The 12,523-nt window shown below is 56.0% G+C and overlaps 2 protein-coding genes across 2 annotated transcripts; one reads left to right on the top strand and one right to left on the bottom strand.

Moving 5' to 3' along the window:
- The first annotated feature begins 1,228 nt into the window (after positions 1-1,228).
- Positions 1,229-2,662, top strand: SYCN (syncollin). Its single transcript, XM_004776188.2, has 2 exons — positions 1,229-1,656; positions 2,494-2,662. The coding sequence occupies exons 1-2, from the start codon at positions 1,256-1,258 to the stop codon at positions 2,501-2,503; spliced, it is 411 nt and encodes a 136-aa protein (XP_004776245.1). The 5' UTR covers positions 1,229-1,255; the 3' UTR covers positions 2,504-2,662.
- A 447-nt stretch (positions 2,663-3,109) lies between these two features.
- NCCRP1 (NCCRP1, F-box associated domain containing) lies at positions 3,110-7,172 on the bottom strand. The gene is made up of 6 exons (XM_004776187.3): positions 6,589-7,172; positions 5,901-5,963; positions 5,764-5,815; positions 5,077-5,172; positions 4,345-4,483; positions 3,110-4,220 (listed from the first exon to the last, which is right to left on the bottom strand). The coding sequence occupies exons 1-6, from the start codon at positions 6,884-6,886 to the stop codon at positions 4,080-4,082; spliced, it is 789 nt and encodes a 262-aa protein (XP_004776244.1). The 5' UTR covers positions 6,887-7,172; the 3' UTR covers positions 3,110-4,079.
- Between the last annotated feature and the right edge of the window lie 5,351 nt (positions 7,173-12,523).

Below are 12,523 nucleotides of genomic sequence, written 5' to 3'. Positions count from 1 at the left end.
ACAGGAAGAAAATACCACCCATTTTACAGATAAGGAAACTGAGGCCCAGATTTGGCCTTACCCACAGAGCCACAGACTTGGACCACTGTTTGTCTCATTAGTTCATCCATGCCTGACTCAATGCTCACTTGGCAGGAGGCCAGGAACTCCAAAGAATCCCCAAAGGGCCCTGGCGGGGGTCCCAAATGCCCAGCTCCCTGTCCTACTCTGAGGTCCCAGCCTCTCAACTCTTCCTGGGCAGGTCCTCAATTTTCTCCTTTAGCTTGTGGTATTTCTGCTCACTAATTGGTAACTGTTTATTGTGCATTACAAGAATTGTCTAGTCTGTGTTTGTTGCTGTACAAAAAGTTTACATTTTATACAGTTGGGTAGGTCCTGTTTCTTTTATAAATTCAAGATTTCTAATCTTTGTTAAGAAAATCCCCTGGCTCCTGGGAAGTGGGAGTAGGGGGTGCACACTCTTCTTCCTTCTTTCTCCCCCTCCAAGGCTTGTCTTTCTTGGAGGCCAAGTGGGGCGGGGGGATTGTTTGATATCTTCTTGTCAATTTGTAAGCACTCTTTATATATGATAGCTATTAATTATATCCTGTCCCAGTGTTGCAAATGTCCCCCCTCAAGCCTTTTGTACATTGCCTTGCAGTGGTTTTTAAGAGTTGTGCAAATATGTCCATTTCACAGATTCTGGGTTTCCAGCCTTGGTTGGGAAGCTCTCCTGCTCGTGAGGGTCGTGTGATCTCTGTCTCCTCCTCCCTCTCCTCTCCTCTCCTCTCCTTTCTCTGCTCCCCTCCGGGGCCTCTCTCTCCTTATCTCCAGCTTCTCCTTTCCCAAGGTGCTGGGTCGCAACGGGGGACTTGCCCAGCCTGGAGACCCAGCCCCTCCCCCTCCGTCTTCACCTTATTTGGAAAGGGGGTTGTTCAAATCCCCGTGGGTTTTTAAGAGCTTTTCTTACCTATACTATTAACCCTATGTTCCCTTCTGTATTGCAAGAGACTCGTCCTCAAGTCCTGTTAATTGACTTTCTTTCTTTTTTTAAATGTTTGCCACGTGAAATCTTATGCTGCTAAGCTGTACACAAGTATGTCCGTCATGTGTTCATTGGCTGTGGGTCTCCAACGTAGGTGAGGAAGGTTTCCCTGCTCCAGGGAGGGTTGGTGGCGGGCGGGGGGGGGGGGGGACGTCCTTATCTCGCAGGTTCTCCCTTCCCACGGGCCAGGCTCAATAAAAGCGCGCGGGGACGCAGCATTGCAGTGTCGCCATGTCCCCGCTCTGCCCCCTGCTGCTGGCCCTGGCCCTGGCCCTGGCGGCCGTCCCTGGCGGCCGAGCTGCCTGCCCGGCCCCCGCGGACCTCAAGAAGCCCGACGGGACACGCACGTGCGCCAGGCTGTACGACAAGAGCGACCCCTACTACCAGAACTGCTGCGGGGGCGCCCAGCTGTCGCTGGAGCCAGGCGCCGACCTGCCCTTCCTGCCCTCTGACTGGATGAACGTCGCCTCCTCGCTGGTGGTGGCCCCGCGCTGCGAGATCACCGTGTGGTCCCTCCGCGGCAAGGCCGGCAAGACGCGCAAGTTCTCGGCGGGCGCCTACCCGCGCCTGGAAGAGTTCCGCAAGGGTATCTTTGGCGACTGGTCCAACACCATCGCGTCGCTCTACTGCAGGTGCCTGCCCGGCCCCGCCTCCGCCTGCAGCCTTGTCTCTGCGTCCGCGGCACGAGCCCGGCCCCCAGACCCCTTGGTCCCTGACCCCCACTGGGGGTCCCTGGGACCAATCTTGGAGATCTCCCTTCTCCTACCCGCATCCCTTCCCCCAAGCCCATGACCACTCGGAGCTCTTGCACCCAACTCCGGGATTCCCACACTCAGAAGGGACCCCACCCTCTAGCCCTCTAGCCTCCATTCTGGGAGCATCTGCCTCCCACCTTCCTGAATTCTCCACCTGTGGACCCATCCAGAGCTGCTGTCCTAGACCAAGCTTGCAGATGGGGAGCCACCAGTCTTCTCACCCCAAAGCCCCCAGAACCAAACCCAGTCAGTCCCAGATCCCGGAGCCACCAGAGCCAGCTCTGAGACTCCCAGACTCCAAACTGACCCACCCCGAGACCCCGTTCTAGGAACATCCTATCTACCTTCATGTTCCTGCCCACGTAGACCCTCTAGATCAGCACAGCCCTACAACCAGTCCCAAAGTCCCTGTTAAGGTTCTGGAGCCCCCAGATCCAACTTTGGGCACCCTCACCCAGCCCACTGTGCACTCACATGTGGGAGCTCACAGAACGTGGGACCCTAAATCTAGTCCTAGTACTCTTCAAAACCATGTCACCTGTCCCTCTCCCTCCACAAGAGCTCCAAGGGCCCCCAGGACACCCAGCTCATGAGCTTCGAGCCCAGCCCCAGCCCTCCACCCCATCTCAGCCTTTTAGAACTGCCGCCCCCCGACTCTGGATCTCTGAGCCCCTGGCACCCCCCCCCCAAATGATCATTTTTATTCTGTTGCAGGTGTTACTGATGCCTTAGGGATACTTCTTCTCCAACCCCCAAAGGGTGCAGAGCTCGTCATCTGGCCTTGTCTCTGGGGTCTGCTGAAGTCCCCAAGTCCCAGGAGGAGAGAACTTTCTGCCTGTCCCCTGAAACCTGCCTTCCCTGCAATATAGCCCTTGTGACATTATCCCTGTCTGTCATCTACTCATGCTTGGGAACCAAGTCCACACAGGACAGGGATGGGGTGGGGGAGAGAGCAGGGCTGTCAGGCCTGCATCAGCCCATACCTGGGACAATGCTGGAGAGGGGTTCATACTCAGAGATTCCGCCATCCGTTTAGGTGGGCACAAAGATACACATCCACGGGACATGTGTGCGACATGCAGTGATACCACTAAAATGCTTCCCTGAACGTTTTGGCAGAAAGCCCTTCCCTGAATCCCTCAATCCCTCCCCTCCCCCCAGGCTGTTCTGCCTACCAGGGACCTCCAGCCCCATCTCAGGAGTCAGGCCTGGAACAGCAAGAGGCAGTCAAGGACCCTGCCCCAGGCTAGGACCAGGGTCTCATGCTAGATGCGGGCAGAGCCTGGGACTTCGCAGTTGTTACAGATTTTCAATCTCTTCCCCCAACACATGAAGAAAAATTGTAGCTCAAGTTTATTATCTGTCCCACCACCATCCCCAGTGATTATGGCCCTTGATGGAGAACTTGATGGCTTTGGGGGGACTCTGGGAGGAATGGGGGGGTCTTGTGGGGAGGAGAGGTATGGGGACCAGCTCTGGGGGAGGTGAGAATTTGGGGATGGAGGGGGAAGGGGAATGTAGAGAGCATCTGAGAGGACAGAATTGGAGCAGAGAGGTCAGCGGAAAGGCCAAGAGGCTGTAAACTGGGGCTAAGTAAAGAGACCAGAGGTCGTGGCGGGAGGTGCACACGGCACAGGCGTTGCGAGGTGCAGGAGGATAAGGGTTACAGGACGTGCCTGTGGGATATGAGCTCGGTGTCATTCTGAGAAGCAAAGACCAGGGAAATGCTCAGCATCCTCACGCTTGTGAACTTATTCACCAAGCACCAACGATTTAGGAGGCACCTACTGTCTGTGGAGCACTAACTTGGGAAGAAGCAGTTGCTGCCCTCAGCCCTCACGGGGCTCAGAGAGTGCAAAAGAAACCAAAGTCTGTCATTCAAGGGGGTGTTAAGATGTCAGGTGGGAAATCAAGGGCAAGGCAGAAAGCAGGGGCCTGGGGGGTGGTAAGTGACCAAAGAGAAGCTGAAGGGTCATGAAGGTGGGAAGGGAACAGGGGTTGCTTCTCCACACATGGGGAAAGTGTGGAGACAACAGGTCAGAGCTAAAGGGCCAGGGAGGTGCTAAGGGCCAGGGACTCCTGAGGGTCAAGGAGGTGCTAAGGGCCAGGGACTTCTAAGGGTCAGGGAGGTAAAAGAGATGCTAAGTGGTCCAAAGGGATAAAGGAACAAGAAGATATTAAGGGGTCAGGGAGATGCAAAGGGTCAGGGAAGCGCTAAGAGATCAGGGAGGTGCTAAGGGATCACACGTTATGGACCAGTGAGACAAAGGGTCAGAACAGGCTGGGAGTTGGACAGCCAGTCACTCCCTGAATTGCACAGACACGGAGGAGTCCGTCACCCTTGTCCGCCGCAGCCCGCCAGGCTCCCTCTGGTTCTTGGTCTTGTGCAGGAAGTGAACGAAGCGCACGCCAGGGCCGTACTGGCGGAAGACGTGGGACACCTGCGGTGGGGTCAGGGAGAAGTCTGGTCAGGGACCCAGGAACCCCTCTCTCCTACCTCCGCCCTCTCGGAGGTCTTGGGACATGGACACGTGGCCAGGGTTGGTGGCCAGGGCAGAGCCTCACCTGGAGCCAGCAGCCGGGGGGGCCCCGACCAGAGGATCGGGGGGCCACGTGGTGTTGCGCGATGACTGAGCGGCGGTCAGCTGCCAGCAACCAGACGTGCAGCTCGTAGACACACGTGTCTAGCCGGCTGTCCTCGTACCTGGGGGTAGGGTCCAGACCTTCAGCTGCCACCGCAGCTCCCGTGTCCTCGTCCCCCATCCCTAACATCGTGTGACACATGCTCATTGGCTTCCACTCTGTGCACCCAGGATGGCTAGCATGGGCAACACAGCCCTGACCAAGGCGGCCCCCCACGGCAACCCTGTGGGAGTCATATAGCTTGGTGTGGGAAGCAGACCTGTCACCAGACAGTGACCATCCAGAACATTAAGGGCTGGGATATAGGGAGCCCAGAGCCCTGGAGCATACGGCTTCTGAGCCAGCTGGGGGGTGGTCTGGGAAGGCTTCCCAGCAGAGCTACGTGTAGCAGAATCCCAAAGGATAAGGAGGAATTTGTCTAGAGAGCAGAGGGGGACAAGCATCCAAGAAAGAAGGAACGATGTCCAGCGAGGTGCGCCTCAGAAACTGGAAGTCTCAGAGGGAAGGAGCTAGAACAGTAGGCGGGGCTGGATCCTGCCATGACATGAGGGTCTTGGTGACAAGCTCACACCAGGGGAGGACAGGTGAGGCTGGCGCTCTGGGGAGCCCTGTGCATGACCCCATGGGGCAGGCGGATTGGGCAGAGGGCCATACCAGTCCATGACCGTGATGTCTGGCTGCTCATCGTCAAGGAGCTCCTCCCACAGGCCCTCGGCCAGAAGGTCCACACACTGCTGCTTCACGGTCCAGCTGTGAGAGAGGGCACGGGGAAGGTGAGGTCTGGGAGCTGCTAGGGTTCTTGGGAACAGGAAACCTCGATCATGGTGCCCTCGTGGAGACACCAAGGGCACCCATGGATGGGGGATGAGCGCTTTCTCCCCCCTTATAGCCTCAGCTCCCTCCTTTCCCCCCTGAATGCCAGATGGTCTGAACCCCATGACGCACATGAGCAAAGTGGCTCAAGAAGGGAAGTCACTTGCTTAAGGTCAAGCAGCAAAGAAGTGGCAGAGCGGGGCTCCCAACCCAGGCGTGTGGGACTCTGTCCCACCCAACCTGCAGAAGCAGAGCTCAGTTTAATGGAAGGCAGATGGTGGCCTGGGTGCCTTCCCCCTCCCAGGGAAGAGGTGGAGAAGAGTAACAGTGACAGCTGTTATTTATTGAGCACCTACTATATGCAAGCTGGGCCCAGCCAGACCCTGCGCTGTATTTTAGGAATGTTCTCTTTTATGACAAACTCTGGGTACGGAGCAGGAAACTGAGGCCCAGAGGGGCACAGAGGCAATTTCTCCAGGCCCTGAGGTGAGAGACTGGGGCAGGGCCCCAGGGGTCTCCGCCACCCACCTGCGGTCATGCTGGAGCTTCTCGGTCCTAATGTACCAGCCTCGGAAGTTGCCTGGCAGGTGGAGGAGCAGAGGGTTAGCATTTGCCCATTCCACAGGGCCATTCACACCCCTTGGGCCAAGCCCGCAAACACTTACCCAGAGTCTCCAGGGGCTGCTGGGTGGGACCAGTAGGGGGTGCTGGCTCATAAATGTTGATGCCTGAAACATGCCGGGGCAGCGGAGTGGAGCCTCAGGCAGGCTGAAACTGCCTCCAGCCCTTCAGCCTGGGCCTGACTACCTCCCCCCAGGGCTCTGCCGGAAGGGCGAGAATCTGTGCCAGGACCGACCTGCCTGGCAGGGATGTGTGAGTCAGGGCCGGGGAGAGTCCTGAGAATGTCCTGGGGCAAAGGAATGGTGCAGTGAAGAAAGAGGGAAGGAGGAGAAGGAGGAGGGCGTCCTGGTGAGACGAGACAGAGGGACAAAGCGAGAGGCACCTAGAGAAAGAGACAGAAATACATGTGGAGGGAGGCAGGGAGAGAGAGGCCGACAGACAGGATGAGAGAGAGAGAGACAGGGAGAGACAGAGACATATGACATAGAAAGAGAAAGAGGGTGATGCAGGGCAGGAAGAGAGAGCCCCAAGGAGACGGAGGGGGGACACAATGACAGAAGAGACAGGAAAGGGTGTAGAGAAACAGGTTGATCCCAGGGAACAGACACCAGGGAGCAGACGGAAAGATGAGGAGACAGACGGTCCGAGCGAACTGCCCGTGGCAGAAGGTGGAGACTGGGCAGCGGTCGGTCGGTGGGTCGGGGTGCCGCACCTTCCCGCCCCTTCCCGCACCTTCGGGGTTGGGCGAACGCAGCAGGTTGCGGTAGAGCGGCCGCCGCAGGAAGAGCAGCTTCCAGGTGAGGCGCGGGGGTAGCTCCAGGCTCCCGCCTGGGGGCCTCCACTCCTCCAGCAGCAGCTGCCGGGCGTAGGCCTCCGTCGGCTGCTCGGGCTGGGGGGTCCCCGGGGTGTCGGGGGCAGCCGGGGACGGCGGCGACGGCGGCGGGGGCGGCGACGGCGGCTCCTGGGGGCTGGCGGGCTCGTCGGCCTCCATCCCGCCTCCGAGCGCGTGTCGGTCGCTTTCCTCCTCCATCCGTGGGCTCCGGGCGACTGTCCCGGGCTCCTCCGCAGGCTTGGGGTTAACTGGAGGCGGGAGGGGCGGGGCGCACCAGCGGGCGTTGGAGGGGTGTGTGTGTTAGGGGAAGGCTCTGGGCCTCCAGGCCCTCCACCCTCAGACTTAGGAGTCGGGGTCCTCAGCTCCCTGCTCCGTCAGACCAGGAGCGCAGGTCATCTCCTCCGCCAGGACCCAGGAGTCCAGGTCCCCAGCCCCTGTTCGGTTTCCCAAGCCTCCTGCCCCAGTTTCCCCAGGGCCCGCTGAGGGCTCAGGCACTGGTGGGGGGATGGGGTGTGACCAAGGAACTGATGTCAGGGCTCCCTGCCCTCGAATAAGGTCCCTCCCCCTCATTAAGATCCAGAGTGGCAGGATTAAGAGGCTCATTAAGGAAGACCCCCCTCTTGTCCCCACCCCTACTTTCATCCAGGGGTAGGAGGTGGGGGGAAGTCCTGTCTCTGCTGCTTCCTCCTCTGCTATCACCTGGGACACGCCCTTGGGACCCCGACATTTCCTGTTCTGGAATACCAAGTGGAGGGCAGAGAGACGCTCAGAGGCACAGAGATGGGGGACCCCCAGGGAGGCACTGAGATAGCAGCAGATAGGGGAGCAGTAACCCCACCTGGGTTTTGGGGGGTGTCGGTATCCCTTCCCTCCCCCCGGGGGGCTGGGGAAGAGGGCACAGCTGCCAAAGACTCTGCCCTCAGAGGTCCTGGTGATTTGGGAGTGAGGGATGGGGCAATGGTGGGGGCAAGAGGTCAGGGTGCGGAGGAAGTAGGGTGACCAGGAACCTGTAGGGCCAGATGCCCAGGGCCACATCCTGCCACATCCCACACCCAGCCCAGCAAACACGGGTGTGGGGTTCCACGTGGATTACCCACAGCAACCTCCATGGTGAGCGCTTTCTGGGTACTCAGTGGGTGCTGTTCTAGGTGCTTCCCAGTTCCAGGCATCCTCCAGCAATGGATCGGGAAGTGGGTGCGACTCTTATCCACACTTTACTGACCAAGGAAAGGTAACAGCAGACAGGCATGTGCGAACATGCGCTCCAGCGTCCTGCGTGCCCCCGCACTAAGGTTGTGTGGGGCGCTGCTTTTGTTCCCACTTCACAGAGGAGGAAACAGAGGCCACCTTGGCAGGACTGCTCCCTTGCTGCCCTAGATAACCCCCTTTGCTTTCAGGCACGCTTCCTGCCCCAGATTCCTGCAAGACACAGACACATGCCTGGGACACTCAGAGTTGAGCTCACGCCCGAATGATGCTGCTCATGTAATTGAGGGCTCCCTGTGGGCTGGCATGGTCCTGGGTAATTACCTCCATCTCCACATCCTCCCTAGGAAATAGATGCTATTGCCATACCCATTTTGCAGATGAGGAAACAGGCACAGAGAGGTTTAGTAACTCACCCAATGCACCCCAGGGCTGCAGCCCAGATGCCCCAGGAAGTCCCCAGGAGACGCCCACTCACCCAGCTCAGAGCACATGCAGAACTGGAGACACTCCCCCCACCACCACAAACACACAAACACACACCCATGGCTGGCCACCAGCCCACCTGTCTTCCCCATAGCCGCAGCCAGAGTAGCAGGAAGAGAGGCGAGGGAGGAGGAGGAAGGGCAGAACCAGAGCAGCAGTGTCTGATGAGGGAGTCAGTTGTCCCCAGGTCAGAATCCAAGGCAGGGAGTGGCCTGGAGCAAAGAGTGTGCAGAATGGGGTCTGCACCCCTCCACCCGGCCCCTACCCCTCCCCGGCCTGCCATGGTTTCCACACCACATTTCCCATCATCTCCGGAACTCCTGGGGTCCTCACCCCCTTCTGTATCTCACACAAACACACACACGCACATACTCACACACGCATCCACACACACGAATGCAGTCACAGGGCAAACCCAAGTAGTCACTGCCCCACTAAAACCCAGTACAGCTCCCCAGTGCCTTCAGGGGACTGCTCTTTGGCTGCCTTTGGAAGCCTGGGTTTCTGGTCCCTGCTTCCCTGACCTGTTCTTTCCCATCTTTTTGCTTCCAAAGTTCTTTCTACCTGGAACGACTTTCCCTCTCACTTACATGCCCCCCACCCCAGACTCAGTGGTCCCAAGCTTTACAGCATGTCAGACTCACCCAGGATGCTCACTCAAAATGTGTCTTCCCAGGTCCCACCTGGAGTTGGCCTCGGTCATTCTGGGCCCCAGAGTGGAAAACTTAAGAAGCCACCTCTCCTGCACCTGCCATACTATGGGAAATATTGTTATTTAAATCTGAGGAATCTGGGGCATAACCTGGGCCCTGCAAAGCCAAGTGGATCTCAGACATCCCCCCTCTCTAGCTTCAAGTGGCAAAGGTCCTAGTGTGGGGACCTGTTTTCAGAACAGGCTGAGGCCCAGCCAACCAACATAGCACCACCCATTCTCATGGGTCACGAAGGATTCAGAGCATGAGCAATGGTGGGACCACTTTGGAAAAGAACTTGACAATTTCCTATAAAACCAGATATCCAGGGCGCGTGACCCTTGATCTCTGGGGTGGTGAGATCAAGCCCCATGTTGGGTGTAGAGTAACTAAAAAAACAAACAAAAACAAAAAACAAACAAACAAACAAAAGAGATACCCTCCCATCCTGCACCATGGGGGCCATCCCATTGCTCCCTGGATTTAGTGAGAGATGGGAGTCTGTGTCCACACAGAGGAGCACACACGACACTTCTCCCCACCAGGGCCAAACTGAGAACCGGGAGCTGATGTTGGGCTCCCTGCTCGGTGGGGAATCTGTTTCTTCCTCTCCCTTTGCTCCCCGCCGCCCCCTCACCACGCTCCCTGGCTCGTTGTCTCTTGCGCTCCAGCACATGTGCTCTCTCTCTCTTTCTCACGCTCTCAAGAAGGAGAGAGCAAGAGAGTGAGAGCGAGCGAGCGAGAGAGAGAAAGGGCAGGGGAGGGACATACACAGGGCACAGACACCGGGCACAGACATGGGGCACAGACACAGGGCTCGACCCCAGGACCCTAAGATCATGATCTGAGCCAAAGTCAGATGCTTAACTACTGAGCCACCCAGGTGCCCCAGGAGTTCTGGCTTTATGGTGGTGGTTACATGGGAGAACATTTGTCAAAATTCACCAAGCTATACATTCGAAACGGGTGTGTTTTCTTGCATGTAAGTTATACCTCCAATAAGGAAAAACAAACAAACAAAAAAACTCCATACTAATAAGAAAATATCTTCAAGCCTATTAAGTGAAAAGAGCAAGATGTCCAACAGTGGACCGCATAGGCTGCTATTTGTGTGGAGAAAAAAATAGGGACAGAAAACAAGGATCCCTAAGTTTCCCATTGCCTTTATACCTCTTGTTCTTGAAACAAATACTAAGTATTAAGGAATAATAAGTAATAATACTTATTAAGTAATATTATTACTTACAAGCCCTGTGCATCAGGGATATAATGGTGAAAGGACAGACAGATTCCTGTCTCCATGGGGCTTCTGGGCTTGTGTAGGGAGGGATGGACTTCAAAAAGTCAGGGAGCAACTTGTTAATTGACAAATGGTATCAATGCTTTGGAGGTGAAGAACAGGCTATGAGGACAGAGAAAAGGAGCCAGAAGCCTGCTAGCTAGGGTAGTTAGGGAGGACTTCTCAGAGGAGGTGATGTCTGAGCAGAGACCTGAAGAAGACAAAAGAGTTGAGCATGTTCCGGCAGGGAACAGCAAGTGCAAAGGCCCTGGGGTGGGACCAAGCCTAGTGTGTTTGGGGAACAGCAGGGAGGCTTGAGCAGAGGGAATGTAGGGGAAATGAGATCCATGAGACAATGGGGCAGCACCTGGGTTTATCTTGGAGGTAGGTAAGTGTAATGCACTTTAAGTGAAGATGGGAAAGGAGAAAACATAACTAATCTCTGGCTGAGGGGGTGTGTGGGGAATAGTGAGGAAGGTGATGAGCCAGAAGGTGGCCAGGGCCAGAGTGAGATCATGGAGTGGCTGGTAGAGGACAGATTCAGGGTCAGGGTCTCCTCTTGACTGTCCTTGAGCAGTGGACAGAAAGTGGCCCCATTATGCAAGAGGGGAAGACAGAGGGCAGAACACATGGGGTGGGGGAACAGGAAATTGAGCATTCCATCCAAGATGTGTTAAGCATAGGACATCCAAAGGGACAGTGCCAGGCAGTGACTGGATGTATGTGGCGGGAGTTGAGAGAGAGGTCAGGGTGGAGACACACCTGGGAGGCACAGGTCTTCTTTACGTCTCCAGGTAAAGAAATGAATGAGCTATGACAGTAACAATAATAATAACAATTGTGGAGTGCTCACTCTGGGCCAAGCACCGCTCTATGCATTCCATGATTTTATTTTTTATGATGATATTTTTAAGTAATCTCGACCCCCCATCATGGGACTCGAACTCACAATCCTGGGATGAAGAGACGCCTGCTCTCTTGACCAAGCCAACTGGGCACCTGTGCTCCATGTGCATTAATCAAACGCACCCACTATCGTAGGTATTGTTATTATTAAACCCACTTTAGTGTGAGGGAATGGGGGCACAGAGAGGTAAAGTGACTTGTCCAAGGTCACACAGTGCAGAAGTGGCCGAACTGGGATCTGAACCCTGACAGCCTGAACCCTGAACCCCCCAGAGTCTGCATCCCTGGGCAGGGCAGCTCAGTTTGGAGTCCAGGCTCCTCACGCGAATGTCTGCCTCCCAGGGTAATCCCTCTTATCACCCATCTGGCCATGGCTCTGCTCTCCTTAGAACCCTTCCAAGTAAGGTAGCAGTCCCAGGTTCTGCAGGTTAGGATGTGGACGTATCTTTTTGGGGACCACCATTCAACCCACAGTGGACACGGATCCCTCCAAGGACAGGAACAACATTTGAGGAGGCAGAAGAGCCTGGCTCCATGGTTCTCAAATTTGACTGGCTGTCAGAATCCTCTAGAAGGTTTGTTAATCACAGACATCTGGGCTCCAAACCCTGCGCCCACCCCAAGTTTCTGATTCAGTAGTTCTGGGGTGGGCCAAGAGATGATGCTGGTCTGGGAATCCTGCACTAAGAACCACTGTCCTGGTGGTTAAAGTTAGGCTGCCTGAGCTCAACAGTCCCCACCCTGACCCTGTGTGTCTTTTGGGGGAAGAGCTTTCCTTCTCCAAGCCTTAGTTTCCCATCTATAACCTGGGGCTAACTCCTCCCTGCACAGGGCTACCTGCGGTGACCCATACTCTCCTCTCACTCATGGTGTCCCAAATTTTAGCTGGTCCTTGACCCTCCAACTTCCTTTCTACCTCAGGGCCTTTGCACACGTTGTCCCGGTGCCTTCCAAGCCTTCCTCTCCATGCTTCTGTGGCTGCCTTCGTCTCCATTCAAATGTCACCTCTTCATAACACACACTCTTCTGGCTTTATTCTGCCCAAGAATACAACCTTGCGATTGTTCACCATACATAAAAATATATCCCAGCCAAGGTCAATTTCTCACCCTCCTGCTATTCTCTAGTGTCACACCTCGTTCTTTCTTGAACTTAGTATGATTTATAAATACCTATGAGTATGTAGATCTGTTCACTTGGTCATGAACTGTGTCATCCCATGAGAATGTCAGCCTTGCCAGGCAGGGCCTTGGGCGGGTCTGGGTT

Source organism: Mustela putorius, unplaced genomic scaffold (assembly GCF_011764305.1).
Source record: "Mustela putorius furo isolate JIRA1106 unplaced genomic scaffold, ASM1176430v1.1 tig00000196_pilon_pilon_pilon, whole genome shotgun sequence".
Classification (NCBI taxonomy): Eukaryota; Metazoa; Chordata; class Mammalia; order Carnivora; family Mustelidae; genus Mustela; species Mustela putorius.
This window is presented reverse-complemented; position numbering and strand designations above follow the sequence as displayed.